The following is a 26,282-nucleotide window of genomic DNA, read 5'->3' as shown; positions in this document are numbered from 1 at the left end:
TTTCATTGTCGCCAAAGTCGTACACGATGTGCTCTAAAATATCCTTATCCGCCACAAAGCCTAACGCTCTGAAGGCGATAAAGATCGGGATATCCGAGCGAATATACGGCAACGTCACGTGTAACGGACCCGGAGAGTTCTTCCCTTGTCCGTGTAATTGTTTCACCACACACGCCGACGCGCCTCGAATACCGGATTCCGGCTGCGAGCGACACTCCGAGACATACAACACCTTGCTCGGTTGACGCTTCATAAACACGTACACAGAGTTCGCTGCCATGCGTTCTTGCGCGATTAATACTTTCTCAGAACCGTTGATGATGAAATATCCACCTTCATCGTACGGACACTCCCCTAACTCGGTCAACTCCTTATCCGTGTGGTCGTGTAAAGAGCAATACTCCGAGCGCAACATAATCGGCACTTTTCCGATGAACACTTTATTAATGTCTTCAATTTCTTCGTTAATTTTCTCTCCTCCACCTTCTTCTTCGCTATTTTGAGTCACGGTGGTGATTTTCTTCCGCATATCCACGTACAACGGCGCCGAATACGTCAAGTTTCGCAACCTCGCCTCTTTCGGAAACAACGTCGACGTCATCCCGTCCGCTTCCGTCACCATCGGTTTCGATAAGTAAATCTGCCCAAACGACACCGACACCGTCTTCTTCTCGCTTTCATCCATCTCTTCCCCGGGAACGTGTTGATGTTCCGGACTTAACTCAAAAGTAGACATCTCGTCCACGATTTCCTGCATCGTGTGTTGAATGAATTCGTTGAACGAATCCAATTGCTGTCGAACTAAACCTTTCTCCTCGAAAAAAGCCGAGATGACCGTCCAGGCGTCCTCCTGTTTTGATGATAACGAACGCAAGAAAGAAAGAAAGAAAGAAAGAAAGAAAGAGGTCAGTTAAGTTGCGATCCAACGCGTAACACGCTCTCCCGAGAGAGAGAGAGAGAGAGAGAGAGAGAGAGGAAGAACAAAAAAGAAAAGCAGAGAGACACATTCAGAGAGAGAGAGCCGTCTTCGCTCGTAGGATTGATCGTCGTCCTCTCTTTCGACTTTGAGAGAGCGAGAGAAGACGTCTCACTCTCTCTCTCTCTTCTCGCACACATGGTCAAAAGAAGAGTTTCGAGTGATTTGGCAATTCGCACAACAACAACGCGCGGTAGAAACCACCAGCGATGACGACGACGAAGGAAGACGATGTGATGTGATGATCATCATCTCTCCGCCATCTCTGCGATCAAAAGGGAGAGAAAAACAGAGAACACGTATACACTCGACAAAACGTACCTGACCGATCTCCTCGTCCTCGTCCATCGTCACCATCCCTTCGTCGGACATTTTGTCGTCGTCCTCTTTTGTCTGCGTTTCTCGCCAACCCGCGAAAGAGACAGAGAGAAAAGGATTTGTGGTGACGAAATTGGAATTGAATTCCTTCTTCCCAAAGAGAAAAGGTTCTTTGTAAAAAAGGTTGAAATTTTCAAAGCTGCTTTTTCTTCAAACGGTGTTGTTACAAAATTTTAATTCTTTCTCTCTCCGAGTTCTATTTTGTCTCTAAGACGAGCGACTTCTTCTTTGAATTTCCTTATCGACGGAATCATTTCCCGCGCCGTATTCGATGGCTTCCAAGTACCTGCGCAAAAAAAACTTCGAGCGCGGGGAAAGCGCGTTTGTATTCTTCGCCCACGTCATGCCGGGCTCGACGACGGGTTCGAGGAAGTCGTACACGCCTAAAGCGACAAAGTGTCGAAACCAATCCGCGATAGGTTCGACGCCGGCTTGGAGTAAAATAGACGGAACGAACGCGATGTTGTTCTTCGTCATGGATAACAACGTTCTCGACAACGGCTTGAAGCGAATGACGTCTTGCAAAAACGGTTTCAAAACATCGTCGCCGAGATTTTGCATGACGCCGAAATTGATGCGCATCAAATCGTTGATGAAGGTTTTCGAGGACGAAAAAGGAGACGAACTGCTGCCGACTTGAACGGACATGCACCTTTGAAATAACCACGCTGCCGATAAGGCGGGTTGGTACGCGTTGATTGTACCCAGTGCCTTCTTATCGACGATATCAGCTTCCAACGCTTCCGTCAACGCGAGCGATATGCGCGGTAAGTGGCGCAACATGCACGCCAAGCCGCCAAAGCTGAGCGGAGATTGCATTCCCGAAGCGTCGCCGATTTGTAACACGCGGTCGAACTGTGCTTTCAACGGTGAATTCCTATATGTCGGGAAATATCCAAACAATATGCGCTTGAACTCGACATCATCCAGTGAATTCAAGTTTTGGTACTTGGGCATTAAGTTCCAATAGTCGTCTAAAATACGAGCGATGGACGGTCGCTCTGGCTTCGCGTCCAAGTAGGAAAACATGTACGTCGTTCGAACGTTTGACGTGTTGTTTTTATGACTGTTCTTCTTCTTCTTCTTATCTAACTCGGCTGGAAACGCTTCCCAAAAATATTGTCTTTCCTCGGAAATATCAGTACACGTATAAATCAAATCTGCCGAGACGTTCTTCGCCTCGTCGAAACCTTCCGCGCACGTCCCGACAACCACGCACACGCCGTCCGGTTTCTCTCCATTTCTCGCCTGTAACGTAATTGGTGATCCAAACCCCATGGCGTCTACGACTAATCTTGCTTCTATCGTTTCCGAACCAATATCTAACCGCGCGCACTCGTGCTTCTCTTCTTCGTTAATCGTCACGCCGTTCAAAGAAGTCTCTTCAAACACAACCCCTCCGTTCAATTCGAAATTTTCGCGACACTTTTCGATCAACCTCGTCGGCGATACCCCGCAATTCAACACGTTCTCTGTCACGATTTCGTTCTCTTCTTGTCTCCTCTTTCCAGTGCTATCGTAAAACCCGCACTTAATCGGATTAAACTCCCCGCATATCACCTCGTCCAAATCCTCCTCCGTCAACACGTTCAACGCGCACAGCACGGACAGTTCTTTCCTCGTCACGTTCCACTCTTGCTCGCGACCTTGCAGTTTCCCGCGCTCGATGACGCCAACTTTCAAATTGTTTTCTTTCTGTTGCAACGTCGCGGCGAGAAGAATCCCGAGCGTGCCGCCGCATACGACGACGTCAAATTTTTTTCCTTCTTCTACTTCTTCAACCGTCGTCCGAATCGTTTTCACAAACTCTCTCACACGCCTCGTTTTTCCTTCGCTGCTCTTTATCCGCTTCCAAATACCATCGACTCTTTTCAAACTGTCCACGGTCGTTTGTCCACCCGCACCGAACGCTTTTTCGTTTCCCGTTGTCCTCCGCGAGGCTATTTGCTCCGCGATGCGTTTCGTCGTTTCCGATAAAATCTCCTCCTCGTCGTCGTCGTCGTCGTTCACTTTCGCATCGTCATTTTTAGATACAAAAATCTTCCTTCTGCTCTTTCTCCCCAAAGACGACAAAGACTGCTTTTTTGACGAAGACGACGAAAAAGAAGAAGAAGAAATCGTCGGAGCACCACTCGCAGCGTTGTTCAAAGCAGAGCGCGAAAGAAACGTAGTCATTTCTTCTTCTCTTCTAAACTTCGCGCGCAATAAGGAACGAGAGGATGAGATGATTTTTGTTCTCTGATGAATTTTTTGTTTTTTTTCACACGTCGTTCGTTGTCTCTGTGTTGTTGTTTTGTGAGAGAACAGAGGAGAGAAAAAACCAGACCAAAAGAGAGAAAAAACAGAGAAAAAAGAGGATCGAAAAAAGACCAAAAAATCTCCGCTCTCGAGGCGAGTCAGCAAAACGAACGCAAGAAGAGACTTACTTCTCCCTATATTTATACGCACACATCATTAAGAACAGAGAGTGTACATAACAGAGAAGGGACGCTTTCTCTCTCTCTTTTTGTACCGCGCTGTTTCTGTATATATCATGAGATATCAATTCTTTCCCTCTCCCCGAGGAGGAGGCGGCGGAGGAGGAGGAAGAGAAGAGGACGACGACGTGAATAATGCATCATCATCATCATCGGTTGTTAAAAAACCTTCCAATGCTTCCTCTGATTCGTCTTCTTCCGAAAACACGTCGCCGGGTCGGTCGTCGACGTCCTCGAACACCGCGACGACGACGACGACGACGACGACGACTTTGGGGATGTTGATGAAAGGAGGAGGAGTTCATCAACAACAGCCAGCGCAACAAGGAGTGAGGAGATGGCCGCCGGAAAACGCGCACACCGCGCTGAGACTTTTGTTGGAAACGAGATGGGTGGCGAAATTGTTCCCCGAGGAAGAGGAGGATGAAGACGACAAAGAAGGCTTTAACGATGAAGACGAAGGAAAGAGAACGACGACGAGCAGCATCAGCGGCAGCGAGGGCGATTCAGACGACGACGACGCGAAGAAATTGAAAAAGAAGACGAACAAGGACGAGAGGAAAGAAGACTCGATTCGAAGACTGGAATCGCGATACCGAGGGATTAAAGTCGATTTACTCGACGCGCCGAGAGAGTGCGCGATGCGGACGTGTTTGGTGCACTGCGGCGCGCGAGAGGCGAAGTTGGAAGGCGTCGACGGGAGAGAGGAGGAAGAGATGGGGGACGCAGAGACGATTCACGTTGGAGCGGGAGGAGGAGGAGGAGCGACGATTCAGACGACGACGGAGATTTTGAATAGCAATAAAGTCAACGAAGTCATCGACGACAGGTTTAAGATTAGGAGTAAAACGGCGAAAGTCGGGGTAGAAATCGTCAAGAAATGTTTGGATATGGACGAGGAGAGTCACGCGCAACACAATCAACTGCAAGCGAATAACGGTCAACCGCCGCCGGCGAGACACTTTGTAATGAGGATGTTGTTACCAACTGGGCAGTGCGGACAGTGCATCGGGAAAGGCGGGGCGAACATTAAGCGGTTGAGAGAAAAGGCGCCGAGGTGCGAGGTGAAAATACACGACGTCGGGCAGATTCCACCGTGCGCGACCGCGGAAGATAGAGTGTTGGAGATGATTGGAGCGAGAGAGGATATTGAGATTGTCGCCGCGGAGTTGTTCGAGACTTTATCGTATTTCCATTTCGACAAGTCGGTTTTACCGTACTTTGTGTCTTTGGCGGTATGCAATAGATCGCCGCAACAAATATCCGCGGTCGTGGATCAGTACGGGAGGACTGTGGGAGGCGCGAATAGAGTACACACGCCGCCGAACATGGCAGCCGCCGTGAATGTCAGTTTCCCGCATCAACAGTTCCCAGGACAGTCGCAGCTCATGTCTATGGTTGTTCCCTCTCCCATGTTGGTACCGACAACGATCGTTTCACCGCCGTATAATCCCGTGATGGTCAACCACGCTGCCGCGGCGGCGGCGGCGTCGACTGGATCAATCGGGAATGGCGCGTTTCAAGATCCAGTTGCCGCCGCCGCGCAGGCGCAACAAGTCGCCGCCGCACAGATGATGCAACAGCAACAGCACCTTCATCATCAGCAGCAACAACAAATGCATCAGCATCAACAGCAAATGCAGCACCAAATGAACGCGCTCAGCTTTGCGCCTGATTTTCTCGGCGGCTTTGGCATGCCGTCGACCAACATCGAGAGTACGGGAGGAGGCAGTGGCTTCGGTGGCGCCTTTGCGCCTACGGCGCACGAAATGGCGACAAACGCAAACGCGCCAGTCGCGGCGTTCGGTCAAGCGCGAGCGATGAGATACAATCCAGTGGCCATTGGTCCGGCTGGAGTGCCGCTCGTACCAGTCGCAGCGGCTACCCTGTCGGGCGAGGTTCCAGTTTCCGGCGTTCCAGTTTCCGGCGCGATAAATCCAGCTATGGCGTCCATGTTTTCTGGCGGCGGATTTCCCGTCGCCAACCTTTCACATGGATTGGAGGTACCAGATATCGTCCAAACGACCACTCCGGCGGGGGCGACTATGCCAGTCATTCCAACGCAAATGCTCGCGCACAGCAAAGAAGACAAGGAGGATACGACGAACCGGTACGCGCAGTTTTTCACATCAACTAACAATAAACTGAACGTCTGGTCTGACAACGGCGATGTCGCGGCGCCAAACCCAGACCCTCTGAATATCATCAATTTTCTCCCCGGGGACGATTTATACGCGTTCGATGAAGATGCAAACGGGAACGTCAATTATGCGCAAGCGGTTCCAGTCGTCAACGACGAACAGGACGAGTTCACCGAGATGGCGAAAATTTCCATCCCAAAGACATCTCTTGGCATCGTCTTGGGCGAAGGTTCTGCGAATACGAGAGTTGTCGCGAGAATGTCCGATTGCTACATTTCCGTCGCGGTTGATCCGAATCCAAACGCCGAAGAAGCGACGATTTGCATGCTCGGTAAAACAGAAGACGCGGTTGAAAATGCAAAAGACGCTCTCGAAGCGCTCGCCTTGGGCGCAGAAAGCCATCCGCATTATTAAGAAAAGAGATGCGATTAAAAAAGGAGAAGAAGAAAAAGAAGAAGAAAAAGAAGAAGAAGAAGAAGAAGAAGAATATCACTATCATTATTATTATTATCAAACAAACAATTGTTTCAAGTCAAAAGAGAAAGGCAGTCAAGTAAAAGTCAACGCAAAGTAGAGAATTGTGTAACATCAAATCAATATTATTTTAAAAACAGTACAAATCTATTAACAACAGCATCATTATCATCATACAAATCTCCTTTACACGCGAGATTTAGAGATGATTTATCTCACGTCCATCAACTCTATGTCAAACAACAATGTCTTATCGATCATCCCTTGATTTTCCAAGACGAAGCCGAGCGCTCTTTCTCCCGAAAAATTATTCGGTTTCGGTTTCATCTTCTTCCAATTCTTATTCTCCGGATACGCCAAACCGGAATTCGGCGGCACGATAATCCTTCGTATCCCTCCGACTTTCATTCCAACGATCGCCTCTCGAAACGCGGGCAACACGTCTAAATCGTCCGCTCGAAATCGGAAAAAATCTTTATCCTCGTTGAACGCGCCGCCTTTCGGGCCGTTTCTCGCTTCAAACGGTCTCCCGTAATACCCCAACGTGTACCCGTCCCAATCAACCACGGCTATTTTCGACTCATCTGTGTACTCTTTCCCTTCTTTCGAACCTGGTCTGACGTCTTTATACTGTAAACCAGACTGGGTTCGCGTAAAATCTGAGTATAAAACTTCCGACTTCCCGTAGTCTTTGTCTTTGATGCCTTCCATGAAGGTTTTGTTCCCGAACGGTTCCGACGACGATTGAGACGACGACGACAAAGAAGAAGAAGGCGGCGTCACCACGATCGTCTCCGCGACTTCCGAGACCGTCTCCTCCAACTCCTGCGCCGCAAAAACAGGCGCAGAAGCAGAAGAAGTAGAGAGCAAAATCATCGTCAAAGCCTCCCTTCTCGTCTGTTTCATCGCCGATGATTCATTCTTCTTCCTCCCGTGAGTATTCTCGCTTTTGCTCTTCCTCGCCGTCGACGGTTTCGCGCAGACGCGGCACGACGCAGCACTCGTCGTCGTGGCAACCGCGCGCATTATTACGTGTTATCGTGTGTTCTTCTCGTACTAAAGTAATATAATGAAGATATGAATACATTTCGTATCTCTTTCCGTTCCTCACAACTGTCACATTTCATCTCGCTTTGAATTTGCGAATCAAAAGCATCGATGGAGAACGAAGCGCGGCGGCGTTTTCCTCCTCCGAGAAGCGAAGAAAAAGAAGCGTCGTCGAGAGATCGCGCCAACGGCAGCACCAATAATAATAACAACTTCTTCGAGCGGTTCCTGAAACTTTCGTCACTCCGGGAAAAACTGGAACTGGTGAAAGAAAAAGCGGAGAGGAAAAGGAAACAGAGAAGAGGATGGACGGAGAAGAAGGAGGAGCGTTTGTGTCCTCTGCCGAACGTGATTCGAGTCGAGAGCAACGCTGGTGCCTCCTCCACTTCCAACGCTTCCTCTTCTTCTCTCCCGGAAATATGGCGAGCGAGGAGGCAAAACTTGGAAAACTGCTTACAAGGAGAGTGTGTCAAGCGAGAGAAGTTGAGAGAAATCGTCGCGGATGGATTCGTACCGGACCAACCTTCCTCGGTGAGGTACGACGTGTGGTCGTATTTGCTTCGAGTTGTACCCGAGGCGCGTCGAGAACGAGAAGAGGAGAGAAGGAAGAAGCGGGAGACGTACGAGGCGTTCGCGGAGGAATTGGCGAGTTGCGTGCGAACGCCGGACGTGAGCGTGGAAATGACGTATAAATACGAGGACATAAAGTCGCCGACAAAGTCGAGAGCGACGAGAGTGGCGGTAGAGTTGAAAGTGAAGCAAGTAAACGAGGAGGATAAGGACATATTGGAGCAAATCGAGAGAGACGTGGAACGATTGCATCCGTCGTTGCATTTTTTCAACGACGAAATCGAGGCCGCACCGAAACGAAAAGATATGACGGAAGCTTTGTTTGTATTTGCGAAATTGAATCCGGGTTTACGTTACGTCCAAGGCATGCACGAATTGCTCGCTCCGTTGTATTTTGTCTGCTTTAACCACCCGGATAAAAACGGCGTCGCGAAAGACGCCAAATCGGATTCGTTTTGGATGTTCGTCGAGTTGATTTCAGAGTTGAGAGACGCGTATTGTAAAGAGCTCGACAAAACGGACCAAGGAATCAATCATTTACTTTCCGAGCACGACAATTTGTTAAGGAATCGATGCCCAGCAGTCGCCACGAAAATGATCGACGAGTTGAACGTGAAACCTCAATTTTACGCGTTTCGATGGTGCGTGTTGATGTTCGCCGGCGAGTTTGACTTCCCGTCTGTTTTAAGAACGTTCGACTTTCTCGTCGCCTGGCCTAGAGGTAAACGCGACGCTCTCTTGCGTTTGTGTTCCGCCATGGTATGTAACGTACAAAAGGAGTTGTTGGACGAGAATTGCGACTTTGCCGTCGCCATGCGCACGTTACAAAACTATCCCGCGTGCGACGTGAATAAGATTATCAAAATAGCCTGCGCGTTCCCGTATTTAGCTGCTTCTTAAATAGTTAAGAAGAACAATCATCATCGATAGTAAATGTGATGATCCTATTTTTAGTGCTGCGTGTATAGAATACTACGACGAATTTATATTTGCGTTACGCGCTCTCTAAACAATAATATACCACTTGCTACTCAACATTCATCTCTCTCTCTCTCTCTTAAACTTTACACCGCCGACCTTGCTTCCCTCCTCGTCGCGTCGTGTAAAATATCCACGTCCACGCTTTCCTCCGGTGGTTGCACGTACCTCACCACGCTTCCTCGGACGAAGCAATCTCGCACTGATTTCATGTGTGGATATTTCTCCTCGTCTAAAACCGAAACGGATTCCAATTTAATGTTCAAGTACTGATCGACGGAGACTAACGTCCCTCGGATTTCCAGGTCGTTTTTTAACTCCACCGTGATTTGTTTTCCCACCAACGTTTTAAAGAACGAGTAGAATAACATTCTCAGTCCTCTCTCACTCTTTCTCCGCGTTCAATATTTGCACGGCTCAAGAGAAAAGCGCTCGTGTAGTCGCGTGGTATTCCTCTTCCTTTTCAGACTGAATTTTGAGGAAAATTCTTTCCCTTGAGTTTGAGGAACGCAAAAAAAAAAGTGTTTAGGGTTTAAACAAAGCAGCCAATTAAATTCTCACTGCAAAGGGGCAAAAGGGGGAAAGAATTTGAGCATTTGTCTCACTCCATGTGCGCGCAGAGGTCACGCACACGCGCGTAAGAAGAAGGTAAGAAGACAACTCCGTACATGTTGGCACGCGTGCGAGAAGTTATCGTTCCCTCGGCGCCGGAGTACGAGAAGAAGTCCTCCTCCTCTTTGATACTCTCATCGTCGTCATCGAATGATGAAGTGATAGAACTGTCAATAGTCGTGTCCCCGGACGTGGAGGACGAAGCGTGCAAAGTGCCTAAATTGACGAACGATTACGTCTCCGTCGCGCTGGATATGGCGTGCGAGAAAAACGCTTCGACCGAGAACGACGACGACGACGAGTGCGAGAGAGTTTCGGATTCGTATTATTCGGAGAGGAGTTTGAGAGGGTCGTCGTTTTTAAGCGCGCTGAAACGAAGATTCGTGTGGACGATGGCAAAAATCGACGTGAAAACCGCTCGCGTGCGCCCGATGATACTCGCGAGCGGGAAACGAATTCTCTCTTCGATTGGTCGAGAACTCGCGAGGCAGTTTCCACCGATCGAGACGTACGTGATGGAGAACGTGTTGATGCGGAGAGCGATGGAGGAAGAGGAAATGGCGATTTTGAATCCAGACGCGAGACGCGCGTTCGAGGAGAGTTTGATGTTACAGAGCGGGAAAAGCGACACGGATAGGGAAGAAGAAGGAGAGGAGGAAAGGAGGAAGGTAACGAAAGAAGTTGAAGAAGAGAGTATTTTGGAAGCGCCGATGGTGGTGGTGACGAGTAGGAAGAAGGTGCGGAATAAGAGGAGTTGGTTGAGAGGAAGTTCGATGGAGGAGGAGGAAGCGTCTTCTTCGTCTTCTTCTTCGACACCGGTTTTGGCGGGCGACGCGGACATCGAGCCGCCGGCCACGCCGCCTCAAAAGGAAGAAGAGGGTAGTATTATTCAATTGCCACCTCAAAAAGAGCTCGCGGCGATTACGAAAGCGAAGCAAAGGTTGCGAGAGGAAGAAGAAAAAGCCAAACGAAACGCGGTGTTGAATAGTCAAAGTAGCAATAATAGTACACCGCTGAACTTTGCGCCAGGTTGGAAGAAAGACGTGGACTTTGGCGACGGAACGAACGCGGCGGTCATATTAGCCAGTAAAAGCGACGTGAAGAGTCGGAAAATCCGACAACCAATGAAACAACAAAGCAATAGAAAAATGACGGATATGTTCGGCGGTTCGATGATGAAAGGCACGCCTTCGCCGCCCGGAAAATTGAAAAAGAACAACAACAGGAACAACGCGAGCGGGAATAATAGTGGCGCGGGTAACAACAACAAGAAAAAGTTTTCGCCGCCGAAAAGCGCGAAGAAACGCAGACAGTTCGAGGAGAGACGCTTGGCAAAGTTATTCGAGGAAGAGAAAGAAAACAAATCTAGATTGGAGTACAGTTACTACTGCTCGGCTGGCGATACCGACATCTACGTCGAAGCCGTCGTAAAACCGATCAAAGGCAAAGCGTTGTAATTTTATTTATACATGAATAAAAAACTACTGTGTACCAACTCTACACTAAAAACTAGTAATCTTTCCTACTCGAGGTGGATAAGCGCCACTCCTCCAAAGGCGAGGCGGAAAGTCTTTGTACTCTTTTCCTTTGCCACACCACCCACGCTAACGCAACCGCCGGAGATAACAAGACAAACGTGTGGTAATGTCCGTCGTCCAAGTGACATTTCCCACCCGCTGACACGCACATATCTCTTTCTTGTTTCGTGGAACACGCGGTGATCGACGACGACGACGACGACGCGCCGACGCATCGTTTCTCCGAAACGAAATCGACGAAAAACAATACAAACGTCTCTGCGATTTTCGATCCAAGGTTAGATAACGTGTTCAAAAGCGTCATGTACGTTCCACCGATGCTCTCGTCGGAAACTTTGGAAAAGAAGGACATGACTCCAACAAACTGCACCGTCGATAACGCGCTCGAGACGCACATCCACGCTAAAACCAACCCGGAAAAGAACACGTTCGAGGACGCTTTTTCGTAATTCACGGGGGCGGTCCCTTGCGCGCCGTCGCTCGCTAGAACTTTAGTCCACGCGACAACCACCACGCTCGCAAACGCACACGCGATTCCTCTGTACACGAACGTATTTAACACCACTCGCAACGGTTTCGCTCCAGCCGTCCATTTCGCTGATATCATCGGCATCATTATGTTCAACGGCGCAATCACCGCGTTCATGCTCGCCAAAAACGTCTTCGGCACGCCCTTTTCTAACAATTTCAATTGCGTTAAACTCTCCGCCGGGGAGAATGCCACGTGTCTCGTCAACAAAATCAACGCCAACGATTGCACGTTTCGTAGCGACATCACTTTTATTCCTTGCCTGTACGTCTCCTTCACTCCGACGATTTCCTCCATCCTTCCCATATCTTCCCGCTTCAAAAACACCGCCAGCGAACTCAGGAAGAACATCGCCGACCAGAACATCACGAACCCTTTCAACTCGCAATACCCTCGAGCATTCAACACTAAAAACCCGGTAAAGCTCGCAAAAAAACCAAACGTCTGGCCCACCGCGTTGCACGTGCTCGCTAAACCGACGTTTTCCCTCTTCAACATCGTTATCGCCCACCCGTCGACGGCGACGTCCTGCGACGCGAGTAAAAAGTAAATGCTAAAAAACGTCATCGCCAACGGTTTCGCGTCCCCGAATTTCGCGCCATTCTCTATCATTCCTTCCAAATTCCCGCTCAACACGAACAACGCTCCACCGACGAGGAGCTGCAACGGAATCAACCACGTTCTCCTTTGGCCGATTCGTTTCACGTATAACGCGTCGATCATCGGCGCCCACAAAATCTTCAACGAAAACGGCCACGACGCCAAGGAAAACACGCCTTGGTCGCCAAAACTGGCGCCTTTCTCCGTCAAGGAAAACGCCACGGTCGAGGATAAGCCCATCGGGACGCCTTGTAAGGTGTACAGGAGTAAGAGTAAACAGATGTTTAACCTGTCGCCGGTCAAATCCAACTTCTCTCGTTTTGGTTTTGAAGGTGTTTGTTTTCGGCCATTCGTCGTGTTCGCGTCATACTTCTTTGTCTTTGCCTTCTTCTCCGACGAGAGCAACAGTCGCTGGCTCTGTCGGCGCGCTAAAGGTTGCGCGGAGGAGGACATGATGTGTGCGCGTTGTTTTATGGCGTTTCGTTTTGTGAGAAATGTGAGAGACATCAGGTCTAGGGTTTAGGGTTACAAGTACATCTGGAGTTCCTCTTCGAGTCGCGCGCTTCTTTTCTCCGCGTCCGCGGCGGCGAGTCTCGCTTCGTTCGCCAACTGCAACGCTTTGAGTTTCATCTTCTCTTCGTTTACGAGCGCTCGTTTCAACTGCGCGTTTTCGTGGAGAAGTTTTGCGTTGTTGTGTTGGAGGACGAAGGATTGGTCGTCGACGACTTCGGTATTCGTGGAAGTAGCGGTCTTCTGACGAGAGGACGATTTCTTCGTTTGCGTGCCTTTGACGAGCGCCGGGGAGATTGGAATTAACGGTGGTTGTTGTTGTTGTTGTTGTTGTTTTCTTTCGTCGTCGTCGTCGTCGTCGCGGTAATCCTCGTCCAATCCGTTGAACGCGTCGCGCCGGCGAACCAACGTTTCTATTTTAGCGTTCGCGGCTTCCATTTTCCATTTGTACGCGTCTAATTCCGCGTGTACGACCGTTAAATCCGCTCGCGCGTTCGCGTACTTCTCCCTGAGCGTCTCTAAATCCAATTTACTCGCGTTTAACTCTTGTTCCAACTCTCTCTTCTCTCCTTCTAACTCGCGCGCGCGTTTTTTATCTCTTTCCTCGTCGCGTCGCAAACCTTCGTTTTCTCTCTCCATCCGTTTACACTCGGACGTTTGCGCGTCGTACGCTTCCGACAACGCGCTCGCGCGTTCCAAAATATCTCCCCTTTCTCTCTCTGCAACCGTTAATCTCTCCGAAACCATCGCGAATCGTTCCGCGATCCGATCCGCGTCCAGCTTATACTTTCCTGATTCCTCTTTCAACTCTGCATTTGTCTCCGATAAGCGCGCGTTTCGATCTCCCAACGCGCGTAAAATCGCTTCCAGAGATTTAATTCGAGAGGAGGACGCCCCTTCGTCGCGATAAAACGACGACGACGACGGGTCCTCCTCATTCGTCGCCGCGGTGGTAAACACCTCCCTCGCTTTCGTAAACGCATCATCAGGAGACCGTTCGTCATTTCCCCTAAAAGTGTGACTCAAATGATTTTGCATTTTCTTTTCCTCCTTCTTCCGCTTTACCTCTCGCCTCTCTCGTGTAAAAAAGCACCTTCGCCGTCTTCTTCAAAGTCGTCCTCTCGCAATACTACTACCACCACTCGTCGTCATCAAAAATCTGTTTTGTAAAACTCTTTCGTCTTCTCTCGCGATGATGCAAAAGAGAGAGAGAGAGAGAGAGAGAGAGAATGCTCTCTTTGTACTAACGACTTTTGTGAATCAGGAAACGCGTTGAAAACTTGCTTACAAAAAATTTCAAAAAATTTCTGTTTGCGTGTTTTTGAATTTTTTTTCGTCTCTCTGTGTTTTTTGTAGATGAGACAGACCCTGCCTGTGTTTTAGCTCTGACGAAGGGAAAAATTTGGGAACACATCACAATAAACGCTCTCTCTCTTCTCTCTCTCTCTCTCTCTCTCTCTCTCTCTCTCTCTCTCTCTCTCTCTCTCTCTCTCTCTCTCTCTCTCTCTCTCTCTCTCTCTCTCGAGCGACGGTTTGGAAACTGCTCTCGTTTTGTGATAATACCGCGTTTATTATTTTAAACGATGCCGACGATGGCTTCTTCTGTTTTTGTGTCTTCTTTTAATGGATGCGACGTTATTGGAAGGAGGCGTTTTAGTACGAGTGGGGGAAAAAATGAGGCATTATTAGGTCTCTGTGCGACGAGGACATCGTCATCATCTTCGCGGTCGTCGTTCTCGGGAGCGAGAAGACGACGGTTTTCGGAGACGACGACGACGAAATGCGTGTTAGCGAACGACAAAGACATCTCGAACAATAAGACGCCGGGGAAAAACAAAAAACAGCACACGGTGGTGATGAAATTCGGCGGCTCTTCCGTGGCCGACGCGGAACGGATGAGAGAAGTCGCCAACATCGTCCTGTCGTTTCCGGAGGAGATGCCAGTTTTAGTCTTAAGCGCGATGGGGAAATCGACGAACAATTTACTCATGTGCGGCGAAGAGTCTCTGAAGTGTGAAAACGCCGAAGACGTGAGCTTGATGAAACCGTTGCTGTTCGTGAAGACGTTACACGCGGAAACTATGGACGTTTTGAACGTGGATAAAGAGACCAGACGAGAGGTGAACGAACTTCTGAAGAAGTTGGAGCAAGTGTGCATGGGCGTGTGTTTGATGCAAGAGGTGACGCCGAGGACGAGAGCGATGTTAGTGTCGTTCGGGGAGCGAATGAGCACGCGGATTTTTGCGAGTTATTTGAGGACCAGAGGGGTGAACGCGAAACAGTACGACGCGTTTGAGATTGGGATGGTGACCAGCGACGACGACATCGAAAACGGGAGAGTGTTGCCGGAAACGTATGCGAATATGAAGAAGAGTTTGACGTTACCGGATGGGGCAGATCCGCAAATTTCTGTCGTGACTGGGTTTTTGGGGAGAGGTGAAAACACGGGAGCGATATCGACGTTAGGGAGAGGTGGGTCGGATTTGACCGCGACGGTGATTGGCGCGGCGTTGGCACTAGAGGAAGTGCAGGTGTGGAAAGACGTGGACGGCGTTTTAAGTGCGGATCCGAGAGAGATTGAGAATACGATTCCCATGCCGTTTCTGAGTTTCGACGAGGCGCAAGAGTTGGCGTATTTTGGCGCGCAAGTTTTACATCCGCAAGCTATGAGGCCGGCGATGGACAACGGGAGTTTACGAGTACGAGTGAAGAATTCGTACAACATTCGAGCACCCGGGACGGTGATTGGCCACATCGATTATAACAGTAGCGACGGGAAGAGCGGCGATGAAGGCGAACGAATGGACGATTGGTTATTAACTTCCATCGTTCGCAAGAAAAACGTGACAATGTTGGATATCGTTTCCACGCGAATGCTCGGTCAGTATGGGTTTCTCGCCGAAGTGTTCGCGGTGTTGCAACACAACGGCATTTCAGTGGATGTCGTCGCGACGTCGGAAGTTTCCGTCTCGTTGACTTTGGACCCGGCGAAAATTTGGAGCAGAGATTTAGCGCAGGAAGAGTTGGAGAAGGTCCAGCGAGAGTTGGAGGACGTTGGTACGGCCAGAGTCGCGGTATCGAATGGTCACTCCATAATCTCCTTAATCGGCAACTTGGAGAGAAACAACGAGATTATGGAACGCGCGTTCAAGGCGTTGAAAGAGGCGAAAGTGCACGTGAAAATGGTCTCGCAAGGCGCATCCAAGTGTAACATTTCGCTCTTAGTGGACGACGCCGAAGGTCAAAAGGCGGCGAGTGCTATTCACGAAGAGTTTTTCGGTCGGGTCGGGTTCGGGAAGAATCAACATCTGCCCGGTATGTAATACAATAATAATAAAGACGCTTTTCAGTATATAATAATGTCCAGTAGAATAATGTCCAGTAGTATAATGTCCAGCAGATATAAGAATCAAACGAAAATGTGTGTGTGTGTGTGACGCGCTCAGCGCTCTTTTTTTAAAACAAAACTACTCGGGTCGTTTATTTCTTCTTGGTGTTGCTTTCTTTCAAAGTTACGATTCTGTTCAAGACTGGTTTTGCTTTCGTCGAATCGAAATCGAACGTGAAGAACCCGAGTCTTTGTAACTCGACGCGAGCCGAGTACGGTTGGTCGGCGTGATTTTCAATCAACATCGGCTCGACCAAGGCGTTTTTGTACACGACCAAAGAGTCCGGGTTGAGTTGCTTTAACCACGGATGTTCGAGCTCGAGTTCTTTGAGTGATTTCTGCTTCGCGGCGTCCTCGTTCGCATCTTCTTCTTCTTCCTCTTCTTCTTCGTCCGCCGCCACTAACGCCGTCGCTTCTGGGACAACCTCGCCGCCTTCGCCTTCCTCGACCACTTTTCCGGGAACCGGAACCGCGAACAATTTGTCGTACACTCTCACCTCGGCCGTTTTAAACTCGGTATTCGCCCAGTGCAACTTCCCTTTCGGCGGCTTGTTCGCGCGACTATCCATATCAATTTCGCACTGAACGCTTTCGATGACACCAGTGACTGGACTTTTAGTTATTCCTGTGCACGTGATGTCGTATGCGAATAACAAACGCACTTTCTTGTTCACCGATAAACCAAAGAAGGACGGATCGTCCACCTCTCGGAAATCGTTGCGATCAATAAACACCGTCTCGGTGAGTTGGATCTTTCGCATGCCTCTTTCCTCCATGAACGACGGATGGAACGGCGCGTCCATCAACAACTCCGCCGCTCGGTCTTTCGGGTAATTCACAATCTCAACCTTTAACGGATCTAAAACCGCGAAGAAACGATTGCTATCCACGGAAAGTTCCGCTCGGATTTCGTTTTCCAAACGTTCCAACGGTTGAACGTTTTCGTTCCTCGTCACGCCCATTTTCGCGCAAAAGCTATTCACCGAGGTTGGCGTGTACCCACGTCGGCGCATGCCGTTAATCGTCAACATTCTCGGATCGTCCCATCCGTTCACTAAGCCTTGCGTGACTAACAGATTTAGTTTTCGTTTACTCATCACGTTGTACGTGATGTTGCATCGGCTAAACTCCCACGTGGACGGTTTATACACGTTCAGTTTATCCAACAGCCAATAATACGGCCCGTTCGGCGCTTGCCTCGTTTCAAACTCTAACGTGCACAACGAGTGCGTGATGTTTTCCAACGAATCGACGATATTGTGCGTGTAATCGTACGTCGGGTAAATGCACCATTTTGATCCTGTTCTCGGATGTTCCGCTTTCTTCACTCTGTACGCGGCTAAATCCCACATGGAGGTTATATCCGATCGCAAATCGCCTTTCATGCGCAAACTACACTCGCCCTCTTCACACTGCCCACTCCTCATCTTCTCGAACAACTCTAAATTCTCTTCCACCGATCTCTCTCGGTACGGCGACGCCGCGCCTTCCGGTAACTCCACCTCGTACCTATTCTCCACCCCGCTCTTAGCGCACTTCTCTTGAAACTCTCGCAACAAACTTCTACTCCTCGCCGTCTCTGTTTTCGTTTGATGGCACACGTACGCCCCTCCGCTCTTAATCAATTGAATCGCCAATTCGTACAACCTGTCGAAATAATCGCTCGAGTACGTTATCTTCGTCGGCTCGTGGCCTAACCATTTACACGAATCTTTAATCGAATCGATGTACTCTTGCTTCTCCGCGGTTGGATTCGTATCATCAAATCTCAAATACGTCTCCCCTTTGTTCAACCTCGCCACGCCAAAGTCAAAATACATCGCCTTTGCGTGCCCGATGTGCAAATACCCGTTCGGTTCCGGCGGAAATCGAGTTCGATACTTCCCTCCCGTATTTTCCATGTGTCGCTTCATGTTCTCCTCGCTGTTCTTCGCGTAGTTCGGTAACTTCGCGTCTATCTCTTTCTTCTTCGCCAGTAACTCTCCGGGTTTGTTCAAGATCAATTTGACCGCCTCTTCGCACGCGTCCTTTTGATGCTGTTCCTTTTCCGTCGTCGTCTCTTTTGTGTTCTTCTTCGTAGTATTCACATTTTTCTCTCCTCCTCCTTCTGTTTTCTCTCGTTTCACCATCTCCACCTTCGTGCTCTCCATGCACGTCTTGTACGCTTCCTCGAACAAAGGCAACGCTTTATCGTACTCTTTCAAATCCATCGCTTTCACTCCAAGTTCGAGTAAAGCGATTCCATCCAAATCTGGTTTCTTCTTCGCCGCGTTTGCGGCTTTTTTGTGCATCTTCACCGTCGCGGATTTCGACGCTTTCATCGCTGGTAGTGGTGGTTGATTTTCTTCGCTCATTTGTAGTCTCTGCGCGTGCGTTTCTTCGGCGTAAAAAAGAACGCGCTCGAGAGACTTGAACTTTACCGTAACGAGACAGAGAGAGGCACAGAGCTCTCCGGAGCGCTCTTCTCGCGCGCGCTCGTCGTGTTTCTGCTGTTTGGGGCTGTTTTTAATGAGAAAATCTCTTGTTTTGTGAACCCTTTTTCTCGGGAAAATGCGAGCGAGAAAACGTCACACTTTCACTGTGCTCTTCCGTACTTTAGAACGAAAGAGAGTTAAGGACGAGAGATTCACACGTAAGACGGAGAGAAAAGAAAAAGGATAGACTTTTCGTCGGACGCGCGTTCTTCGTTTCACCCGGTGCAAAGAAACCTCCAGGAGTCGCGCGCACCGTCATCCAAAAGGCACAATTAACTCCGGCGCTGCGATCGGTCCTTGAAAGAGTTACGAATCATGGCAACGAACGTCGACCACGGCCGAGAACCGTGCCCGCACAGAATCCTGGACGACCTCGGCGGCGCCTTCGCCATGGGCGCCATCGGTGGAGGCGTCGTCCACTTGTGCAAAGGCGCGTATAACTCCCCGCGCGGGTACATCCTCCAAGGCGGATTAGAAGCCATTCGAAGGGAAGCGCCGAGAATAGGCGGCTCCTTCGCCGTTTGGGGTGGCTTGTTTTCCATGTTTGATTGCGCGTTAGTCGCGGTGAGAAGGAAAGAAGACCCGTGGAATCCAATAGCCAGTGGGGCTTTGACGGGAGGGGTGTTGCAACTCAGGTACGGGTTGCCGTCCGCGGCGAGGTCGGCGGCGTTTGGCGGGTTTTTGTTAGCGCTGATTGAAGGGGTGTCGATCGCGCTGACGAGGCTGACGGCACCGCCGCCACCGATGCCGGAAGAGATGATGGCGATGGAAGGTGGCGCGCCGATGGGAGGCGTAAACGGCGCGCCGGGGGTAGAAGTCGGGAATCATCCGCAACAAGAAGAAAGCGGGGGGATTTGGAATAACATTTTCGGTGGTGGTAGAGACGAGGAGAAGAACGACGGGGCGCCGGCGATGCCAAAGTTCAAGGAGGAATTGGAGTGATGACATTAAAGGCAGAAAAAGAAAACGCATAAACCGTATACGCAGTAAGTAGTAGCCATATTTTAGTACTAAGAGCCAAACGAATAGAAACCATCATCATTTTAATATAATTATCTTCACACGAATGAGTAGAGAACGACACCTTTGTTGATATAGTATTTATGTACAGGGGCTAATGCGCGAGTGCGTGTGCTATATTGTACTAATTCATGCTAAGTGCGCTTTTTCTCCTTTTACTTTGACATCACCATCGCGTTCGCGTACGCGACGCCGTTCGCGCCGAGCGTGACGACCGTTCGCGGCTCGCCGACGCCGGCGATACCACAAAACGCAATTTTCTCTCGTTTGCCTCGACTCGATTCGTACAACTCTAAATCTTCCAACTCTGAACCGGTAGATTCTGAGCTCGCTCTCGCGAGCGCCGAGGCTAAGCCTTCTCGCGCGTTGAAGGATTCGATGTCGATAATTTGAGTTTCCGCGACGACTTTGCGAGAAGGAGACGCGCCGGCAAACGAGCTTCCGGCGAACGCGTGGAAAGAGGGCACGTTGCGACACGACGGACACCCCGCGCCTGGATACTGTCTCACGTACGCGAGTAAGCACTTTTTACATATCGTGCTCGAGCAACACGGCATGTCGTTCAGGAGATTCGTTTTTCCTAACTCGACTTCGCTCTCTAAACACAAAGCGCACGCGCGGTCTTCTTTTCTGTTGCCGGAGGCGGTTCCGGAGTCTTTGACATCGATCACGTCGTCTAAGAGAGATTTCGTGGAAGGAAAGGGCGACGCTTGACCAACGTTGGTTTCATTCTTTGTTGTTGTTGTTGTTGCTGCTGCTGCTGCTGGTGTCGTCGTCGTATCTTCGGGAACGAACGGGACGCGAAGGTGTTGAAAGACGGCGCGCGACGTCGGATTCGATTTACTCGCGTGCTCGTCCATTTCTCTGCTTAAAATAAACATCGAGAACGCATTTTTCTCTTCCACGACGACGTTATTGCCGTTATTGATATGAATTGAATCCAGTTCCCTTCCTTGAGAGTTACCGATAATTGCCTCTCGTAAACTCTGCTCGAGGACGCTTAAATCCGCTTTCGAGACGGTCTTTGTTCTTCGCGTCGCTGGATCCGCAAACGCTCTCACGACAGCTTCTCCGCTCGGAAAGTAGATTAAAAGCACCCCACTCCCTCGAAACCCTTTAATCACGCCAAACTCTCTCTGGTACGTCTTATCGCTCATCGCTTTATCTCTTTCCTCTTTCCTCGCTTGCCGCACTTTCGAGGCCGTCTTCCCCCACGACTTTGTCTCCGCGTCCTCGTCAAACGTCACCGGCGCGTGAACTTCCGTCTCTTTAGAAACTGGGTCGAACGAAATCGTCGTCCGCCCGCTCGTCGCTCTCACTTCTCCGTTCAACTCCGTCACCCGCTCAAAAAAGATATCAAAATATCTCGTTTCCTCTTTGTACGACGACAAAGATTTCTCCTTCACTCGAATCGTCGGACACAAGAACCCTTCCACCACCCTCTCTCTTTCATTCGCCAACGTTATGTGCGGCCCAAGTCTCCAGGAAACCACCGGGTCGCACCCACCTTTCCTTCGAAAAGGCACCCACGCCGCAAACGCGCTCTCGCACCCGACGACGTTCTCGTAACTCCTTTTCGTCGTTCGACAACTCGTCGCTAAAACGACAATCTGCCCGTCGTCAAACTCCTCGCATTGCACTTCAAACGCCGCGCACTCCGGCGGCCAAAACGTCGGCAAACGTAAAGATATCAGCTTTTTACCCGTCTTTACGTCTAAAACATCGATCGAGGCTCTCTGATACCCGGATCCGGCTGCTCGGACGACGAAATTTCGCGTCGCCTTGACGCAATCGACGCCGAGTTTCATCTTTTCTTCCTCGTCTAACAACGCTTCGTCGAACTCATTCTCGTCGTCGTCAAACTCATCTTCTTCGTCGTTGTTGTCGTCGCTTCTTCTTCTTCTGTTGATCCATTCGCATTCTGCCACGCGAGGATGATGATTCTTCTTTCCATCGTCTTTAAAAAGTGCAACGGTGCCGTCGGAATATCCAAGAACGAGATTATGAATGTTCTCGTCGTCGTTTGATGACGACAAAGCGCAGCACGTGCACTCCACGACTCTCGCACACGCGCCGAGGGATAACGGTTCAGTCAGTTGCTTTGGAGGTGGGACCGTCGCGATCGTTTCGAGTCGACGACGCATCGTCGGTTTTATTCTATCTGTGTGTTCGTGGTTGTTACGTGACTCGCTTTCGTTTTATGAAGAAAATCTCTTTCTTACACGACTAATAATAATGATAATAACAATGGGGTGGTGGCTTTTGCTGCGTTGAGTTCTTATTCGTCGTCGTCGTTTACGTCGTCGTCTTCGGAATCAGAATCGGAATCGGAATCTCTTCTTACGTAAAAGAACACGTATCCTTGACTGGCGATGGATTTAACTTCCTCGTCGCAAACGTCTCGAACGCGGTCGTCGTCGAATTGGCGCCAGCGGTTATCGCCGGCGAGATCGCGGGCGACGGCGGTGTAATGACCGGCGTTGGCGGCTTGGCCGTGGTGCGCGACGCATGCGGAGAGGTCGTAGGTGAACGAGGTGGATGATTTGGAAGGTTCTGCGTTGGCGGTAATTTTTCCCTCTCGCCGTTGCTTCTCTTCGTTTGCCGCCGCGGAGGATTTGCGTTTATTGCCGCCTTTTTTGGAGGATGATTTCGATTTGCCGCGAGCCGCCGGCTTTTCGACGACGACGACGACGTCGTCGTCGTCTTTCTCCTCACTTTCCGGTTCCAAGAACGGTTCTAAACTTAAATTATCTAAAGGAAACGCCACTGGCGCGATAATCTTCGCCCGTTGGCCGGACTTTCCTTTCCACATGAACCGTTTCAAGTGTAAAACCAAAACCTTTGGGCACTCGCGATTCAACGACGTTCGTTTGGTCGCCGAAGTCACCGCTTGACATTGCTCGCAGTAATATCGGTTACCGCCGCCTCCGTTCGAACCATCTCCACCATCTAAACATTCTTCCCTCGTGTGTGCCTCCAAACACTGTTCGATCGTTGCCTCGCCGTTCGGACCGTTCCCGTCGATTGGTGCCGAGTGGTCCCAATACGAGCAGTCGTCCAAATCGTTTTGATTGCTTCCGGCGTTCGACAAGCCCAAGGCGTTCAAGTTAACCAGCGGAGGACTGGTTGCCCGTGTCATCGGTCTCGAGACGTTCGGTAAAGGTAGACTCAAATCTAAGAACGGCTCTTTCATCGCGTTCGACTGTCCGCACTCGCTGCACTTCACGTGCGACACCGCCACGCCACCAAAGATTTTCCAAATCGGATCGTCCGACATGTTCTCGGCGTCGGCAAAGTACGTGTGCGGTGTGGTCGGATCAAATTTCGGTGATTCGATAGAGGCCATGTGATTTTTTGCTTCCGCGACTAGCTTTTGTACGGCAGTCGGGATACCACCCGCGTTGCGCTTCTTTTGCGCAGCAGTTCGAACCGGCGTCAACTTCCCGGGCGTTTTCAAATTCAACACGTCGTGCAACGACATCACGGAGGAACCATCTTCCGTTTTCAAGACTTGCGTTGTTTGCGTCGAACGATCGTTTTGCGCTTGCGTTGCCGAAGGATTTTCTTTTTCGAGTTTCAACCGTTTCGATTTACACGGACGACACGAACATCCATACTTGTGCTCGACTGCGCCCCACCTGGAAACGATGACAAAACCTTTCAAGTTTGGGTCGATGGCATCTTCGACCGTGTCTGGTGATTCGCTGTGCTTATTGTTCGTTAAAAGACCTTCTTTTGTGTCCACGGATTCGCTACTCGCGTGTAATAGTTGTTGTTGCTGTTGTTGCTGCTGTTGCTGTTGTCTCGCTTGTTCATCCGCCTCGCGCTGAAACGGATTCGCGTTTTTATTGTTTAAGAAACCGAGCGTTGGCGTCTCGTTGTTGCCGATGTCATATCCGGTGAGGAAGATATCCCCTCTTCCTGCAACACGACCGCCACCTTTATCGAGAAGATCGCTCTCGCGATCACCCTCGCCGGCGAGTAAGTTCTTCGTCGCAAACACAGGCGAGCCTCCAACTAGAGCGCATCGAGGACTGCCTTCGTTACTTTCTATCGGTGAGGTTGTTAAACTCGCGTTCGCTTTCCTTGGTCGGAACGATCTCGCTCTCTTCGGGACTTTCCCAGGCAACACTTTATCGTCGTCGAAAGCGTCTTCGCCGTTCCTCCGCCTTCCTCCGTGTTTCTCGTCCCAGTCAAAGCCGCTTTCTAATAACGCGTTCTCTTCGTACTCTCTCCTAAACCGATCGTTCTCTTCTCGTTTCTTCATCATGCGTTCCCCGACCAACAACTCTTTCCTTAACCTTTCCAACGCAAACCTCGCAAACTCGTGCGCGTCTTGTTGCGCCGACCCGGCGAACGCCGGCACGAATCGCCACACCGCCTTCAACAATTCCGTCGGCGGAAACGCCTCGTACCCGCCGCATCGCAACGTCCTCACAACTCTTCGCAACTCTTTTCCTAAACACGCGCCTTCCCTTGCCGCGCCTCTCGCCACGTCCGCCCTTCGTTCCCTCGTCATCGCCGGTGCTCGTGGGTTAAAGGACGTCTTCTTTCCGAGGTTCCCCGACCCGCCGCCGAGACCGCTTAATCCTCCTCCTCCTCCTCCTGAAAGAGTGTTCCCGTTGCTCTCGATTTTCTCGCCGCTTCCGTGCGCGCTCATCGTCTTCCCTCTCGGGAACGAAAGAATCTCTTCGTGGTGGTAATACGCGCCCCGTTGCTGCAGCTGCTGCGCCGAGGAAGACGTGGACGTGTTGTTCTCGTTCCCTCGCCTCGTTCGGTGCCTTCTCTCGTTAAAGTTCATCTCGTTGGGGTTCGCGTTGTTAGTGGTATTCGTCGTCATCGCGGAGGACGAGTGCGACGAGTGCAAATTCTTCTTCTTCATCGTCGTCGTCGTCTGAATCGTCTGAATCGTCTTCGCGTCGTTGTTTTTCGTCGTCGTGTGTTCCAACAACAGCTGTTCGCATTCGTCGCTCAATAAATATTCCCGGAACGGTTCTACCGCGCACAACGCCTGTTTTTCGTTGTTTTGTTCAAGTAAGGAAAGAGACGAGAGGATGGTGAGGATGGTGAGGATTGAACGTTTGAATCGAAATCATCGTCTCGATACGTGTACTACTCGTACGAAGGAGAGCGCGAGAGAGCGAGTGCACTGCTACCGTTCTCACGCCAAACGCGCGCGTTTTAACGTTTGGCGTAAGAATAATACGAACACAAAAACAGGTCGTTCAAACATATCATCATAAAAAGCTTTTTATTGGAAGAATGTTTTTTACCTGAACGGTGGCGTTTAAATAACACGTGTTGCTGACGTTGTGCAAGCCGGAGCGCTGCACGGCGAGGACGTCGTCGTCATCGACGGATCCCGGTGGTGGTAAAGGTGGCGCATCCTCCGGTTCCTCCATTAGTATTGTTCTTTGTCTTCTCCTTCTTCTTTGTCTTTGTCTTCTTCTTTAAAAAGTGTTCTTTCTTGTTGCGAGCGCGTCCGAGAAAAGTTACTCTTGTGTTTTTTTGTGGTTTTTTTTTTCAAGTTGTTCTTTTTTTCTCTCGTCTCTCTCGAGATCTCCTCTCAGAAAACAGTGGAGAGATGCACAATTAAATACCAGCTGTCATTCTTTCACCAACCGATGGCCATTTACACATTATAAAAGAAGAAACGAGAGAAAAAACAAACAAACATTGATTGATTGAGGGTGAGAAAAGAAGAGGATGAGTTTGAAAACGGAAGAAGAACTCTTGGGCGCGTATTCCACGAAACAACTGGCGATGTATCTCAGGTTTAATAATTTCATCGAATTGGCGGAAACGGTCGAAAGGGTAGAGCTACGCGGGAAGCATTTGAGAAATTGTTGTCGCGCATCATCCACGGGGCAAGAACAACAACGACGAGAAGAGGAAGCGGGGGTGTTTAACGTGGAAAATGATGAACGCATCGTCCTCGAGGTGTGCGAATTGTTCGGGTGCACGGCGGAGGAGGCGAAGCGGATGTGCGAGGAGTTGGTGAAAGATTTCGCGGACGTGCCTTGGGATGAGACGAAGAATCCTCCAGAGGGGAAAGCGGTAGTGGGCGTACCAATTGGTGGAGGAGGAGGAGGAGAAGGGCGACGAGTTTTAAGACTCGAAGACCGGGGTGGAGACACGGTCGGCGGCGCTTTGATGCGGGAAGTTCCGCCGGATGGCTACAGAAATCCTCGGTTTCCGTCGTGGTACGATAAATCGCCGACCAACGATCGATGGCGAGGCGGGTTGAGTAGAACTGAGTATTACGACGACGAAGAAGAAGGAGAAGAACAAAACGACCGCGAGCGACGACTGAGAGAACGAGAGAGGAAAGTGGAAGAGCGAGAAAAAAGAATGGATGAAATAGAAGCGCGGTTGAAAAGACTCGAGGAGAACGGCGGCACGACAGCCCCTTCGGCTTGAACAATAAAGATGATGTGTAGTATTGATGTAAAATAAAAACGGAAGAACAAACGAACGAACCGACGCGAATACATACAGTAGTGCTGTGTAGTTTTCTTATTTTTTTCTACTTTTGGTTCCTTGTTATTATAAAACGCTGTGTATTTATGT

The 26,282-nt window shown here is 49.9% G+C and overlaps 15 protein-coding genes across 15 annotated transcripts; 6 read left to right on the top strand and 9 right to left on the bottom strand.

The window, feature by feature from the left end:
- On the bottom strand, nucleotides 1-1,348 carry Bathy01g01590 (RNA polymerase II second largest subunit (Partial); the record flags this gene model as incomplete). Its single annotated transcript, XM_022379227.1, has 2 exons — nucleotides 1-850; nucleotides 1,298-1,348. Coding segments are annotated over 2 exons (901 nt in total), but the record flags the coding sequence as incomplete, so codon positions are not given.
- A 213-nt stretch (nucleotides 1,349-1,561) lies between these two features.
- On the bottom strand, nucleotides 1,562-3,529 carry Bathy01g01580 (FAD dependent oxidoreductase; the record flags this gene model as incomplete). Its single annotated transcript, XM_007515232.1, has 1 exon — nucleotides 1,562-3,529. One exon carries the CDS (start codon nucleotides 3,527-3,529, stop codon nucleotides 1,562-1,564), a length of 1,968 nt encoding a protein of 655 aa, XP_007515294.1.
- A 358-nt stretch (nucleotides 3,530-3,887) lies between these two features.
- Nucleotides 3,888-6,386, top strand: Bathy01g01570 (putative nucleic acid binding protein (ISS); the record flags this gene model as incomplete). The annotated part of the gene is made up of 1 exon (XM_007515428.1): nucleotides 3,888-6,386. The coding sequence occupies one exon, from the start codon at nucleotides 3,888-3,890 to the stop codon at nucleotides 6,384-6,386; it is 2,499 nt and encodes an 832-aa protein (XP_007515490.1).
- A 270-nt stretch (nucleotides 6,387-6,656) lies between these two features.
- Bathy01g01560 (predicted protein) lies at nucleotides 6,657-7,472 on the bottom strand (the record flags this gene model as incomplete). Its single annotated transcript, XM_007515418.1, has 1 exon — nucleotides 6,657-7,472. The coding sequence occupies one exon, from the start codon at nucleotides 7,470-7,472 to the stop codon at nucleotides 6,657-6,659; it is 816 nt and encodes a 271-aa protein (XP_007515480.1).
- Nucleotides 7,473-7,604: 132 nt separating this feature from the next.
- On the top strand, nucleotides 7,605-8,963 carry Bathy01g01550 (predicted protein; the record flags this gene model as incomplete). The annotated part of the gene is made up of 1 exon (XM_007515195.1): nucleotides 7,605-8,963. The coding sequence occupies one exon, from the start codon at nucleotides 7,605-7,607 to the stop codon at nucleotides 8,961-8,963; it is 1,359 nt and encodes a 452-aa protein (XP_007515257.1).
- Nucleotides 8,964-9,127: 164 nt separating this feature from the next.
- On the bottom strand, nucleotides 9,128-9,412 carry Bathy01g01540 (small nuclear ribonucleoprotein LSM2; the record flags this gene model as incomplete). Its single annotated transcript, XM_007515249.1, has 1 exon — nucleotides 9,128-9,412. One exon carries the CDS (start codon nucleotides 9,410-9,412, stop codon nucleotides 9,128-9,130), a length of 285 nt encoding a protein of 94 aa, XP_007515311.1.
- Nucleotides 9,413-9,709: 297 nt separating this feature from the next.
- Nucleotides 9,710-11,110, top strand: Bathy01g01530 (unknown protein; the record flags this gene model as incomplete). Its single annotated transcript, XM_007515166.1, has 1 exon — nucleotides 9,710-11,110. One exon carries the CDS (start codon nucleotides 9,710-9,712, stop codon nucleotides 11,108-11,110), a length of 1,401 nt encoding a protein of 466 aa, XP_007515228.1.
- A 52-nt stretch (nucleotides 11,111-11,162) lies between these two features.
- On the bottom strand, nucleotides 11,163-12,773 carry Bathy01g01520 (unnamed protein product; the record flags this gene model as incomplete). Its single annotated transcript, XM_007515302.1, has 1 exon — nucleotides 11,163-12,773. One exon carries the CDS (start codon nucleotides 12,771-12,773, stop codon nucleotides 11,163-11,165), a length of 1,611 nt encoding a protein of 536 aa, XP_007515364.1.
- Nucleotides 12,774-12,845: 72 nt separating this feature from the next.
- Nucleotides 12,846-13,868, bottom strand: Bathy01g01510 (unknown protein; the record flags this gene model as incomplete). The annotated part of the gene is made up of 1 exon (XM_007515255.1): nucleotides 12,846-13,868. One exon carries the CDS (start codon nucleotides 13,866-13,868, stop codon nucleotides 12,846-12,848), a length of 1,023 nt encoding a protein of 340 aa, XP_007515317.1.
- Nucleotides 13,869-14,422: 554 nt separating this feature from the next.
- Bathy01g01500 (aspartate kinase) lies at nucleotides 14,423-16,153 on the top strand (the record flags this gene model as incomplete). Its single annotated transcript, XM_007515621.1, has 1 exon — nucleotides 14,423-16,153. One exon carries the CDS (start codon nucleotides 14,423-14,425, stop codon nucleotides 16,151-16,153), a length of 1,731 nt encoding a protein of 576 aa, XP_007515683.1.
- Nucleotides 16,154-16,310: 157 nt separating this feature from the next.
- Nucleotides 16,311-18,509, bottom strand: Bathy01g01490 (glutaminyl-tRNA synthetase; the record flags this gene model as incomplete). The annotated part of the gene is made up of 1 exon (XM_007515710.1): nucleotides 16,311-18,509. The coding sequence occupies one exon, from the start codon at nucleotides 18,507-18,509 to the stop codon at nucleotides 16,311-16,313; it is 2,199 nt and encodes a 732-aa protein (XP_007515772.1).
- Nucleotides 18,510-19,007: 498 nt separating this feature from the next.
- Bathy01g01480 (predicted protein) lies at nucleotides 19,008-19,634 on the top strand (the record flags this gene model as incomplete). The annotated part of the gene is made up of 1 exon (XM_007515578.1): nucleotides 19,008-19,634. One exon carries the CDS (start codon nucleotides 19,008-19,010, stop codon nucleotides 19,632-19,634), a length of 627 nt encoding a protein of 208 aa, XP_007515640.1.
- Nucleotides 19,635-19,867: 233 nt separating this feature from the next.
- Nucleotides 19,868-21,856, bottom strand: Bathy01g01470 (unknown protein; the record flags this gene model as incomplete). Its single annotated transcript, XM_007515561.1, has 1 exon — nucleotides 19,868-21,856. The coding sequence occupies one exon, from the start codon at nucleotides 21,854-21,856 to the stop codon at nucleotides 19,868-19,870; it is 1,989 nt and encodes a 662-aa protein (XP_007515623.1).
- Nucleotides 21,857-21,990: 134 nt separating this feature from the next.
- Bathy01g01460 (enolase (ISS)) lies at nucleotides 21,991-24,594 on the bottom strand (the record flags this gene model as incomplete). Its single annotated transcript, XM_007515089.1, has 1 exon — nucleotides 21,991-24,594. One exon carries the CDS (start codon nucleotides 24,592-24,594, stop codon nucleotides 21,991-21,993), a length of 2,604 nt encoding a protein of 867 aa, XP_007515151.1.
- Nucleotides 24,595-25,418: 824 nt separating this feature from the next.
- Bathy01g01450 (unknown protein) lies at nucleotides 25,419-26,132 on the top strand (the record flags this gene model as incomplete). Its single annotated transcript, XM_007515556.1, has 1 exon — nucleotides 25,419-26,132. One exon carries the CDS (start codon nucleotides 25,419-25,421, stop codon nucleotides 26,130-26,132), a length of 714 nt encoding a protein of 237 aa, XP_007515618.1.
- Between the last annotated feature and the right edge of the window lie 150 nt (nucleotides 26,133-26,282).

Source organism: Bathycoccus prasinos (genome assembly GCF_002220235.1).
Source record: "Bathycoccus prasinos genomic : Chromosome_1".
Classification (NCBI taxonomy): Eukaryota; Viridiplantae; Chlorophyta; class Mamiellophyceae; order Mamiellales; family Bathycoccaceae; genus Bathycoccus; species Bathycoccus prasinos.
The sequence above is the reverse complement of the archived record's forward strand: the minus strand, read 5'-3'. Positions and strand labels throughout refer to the sequence as shown.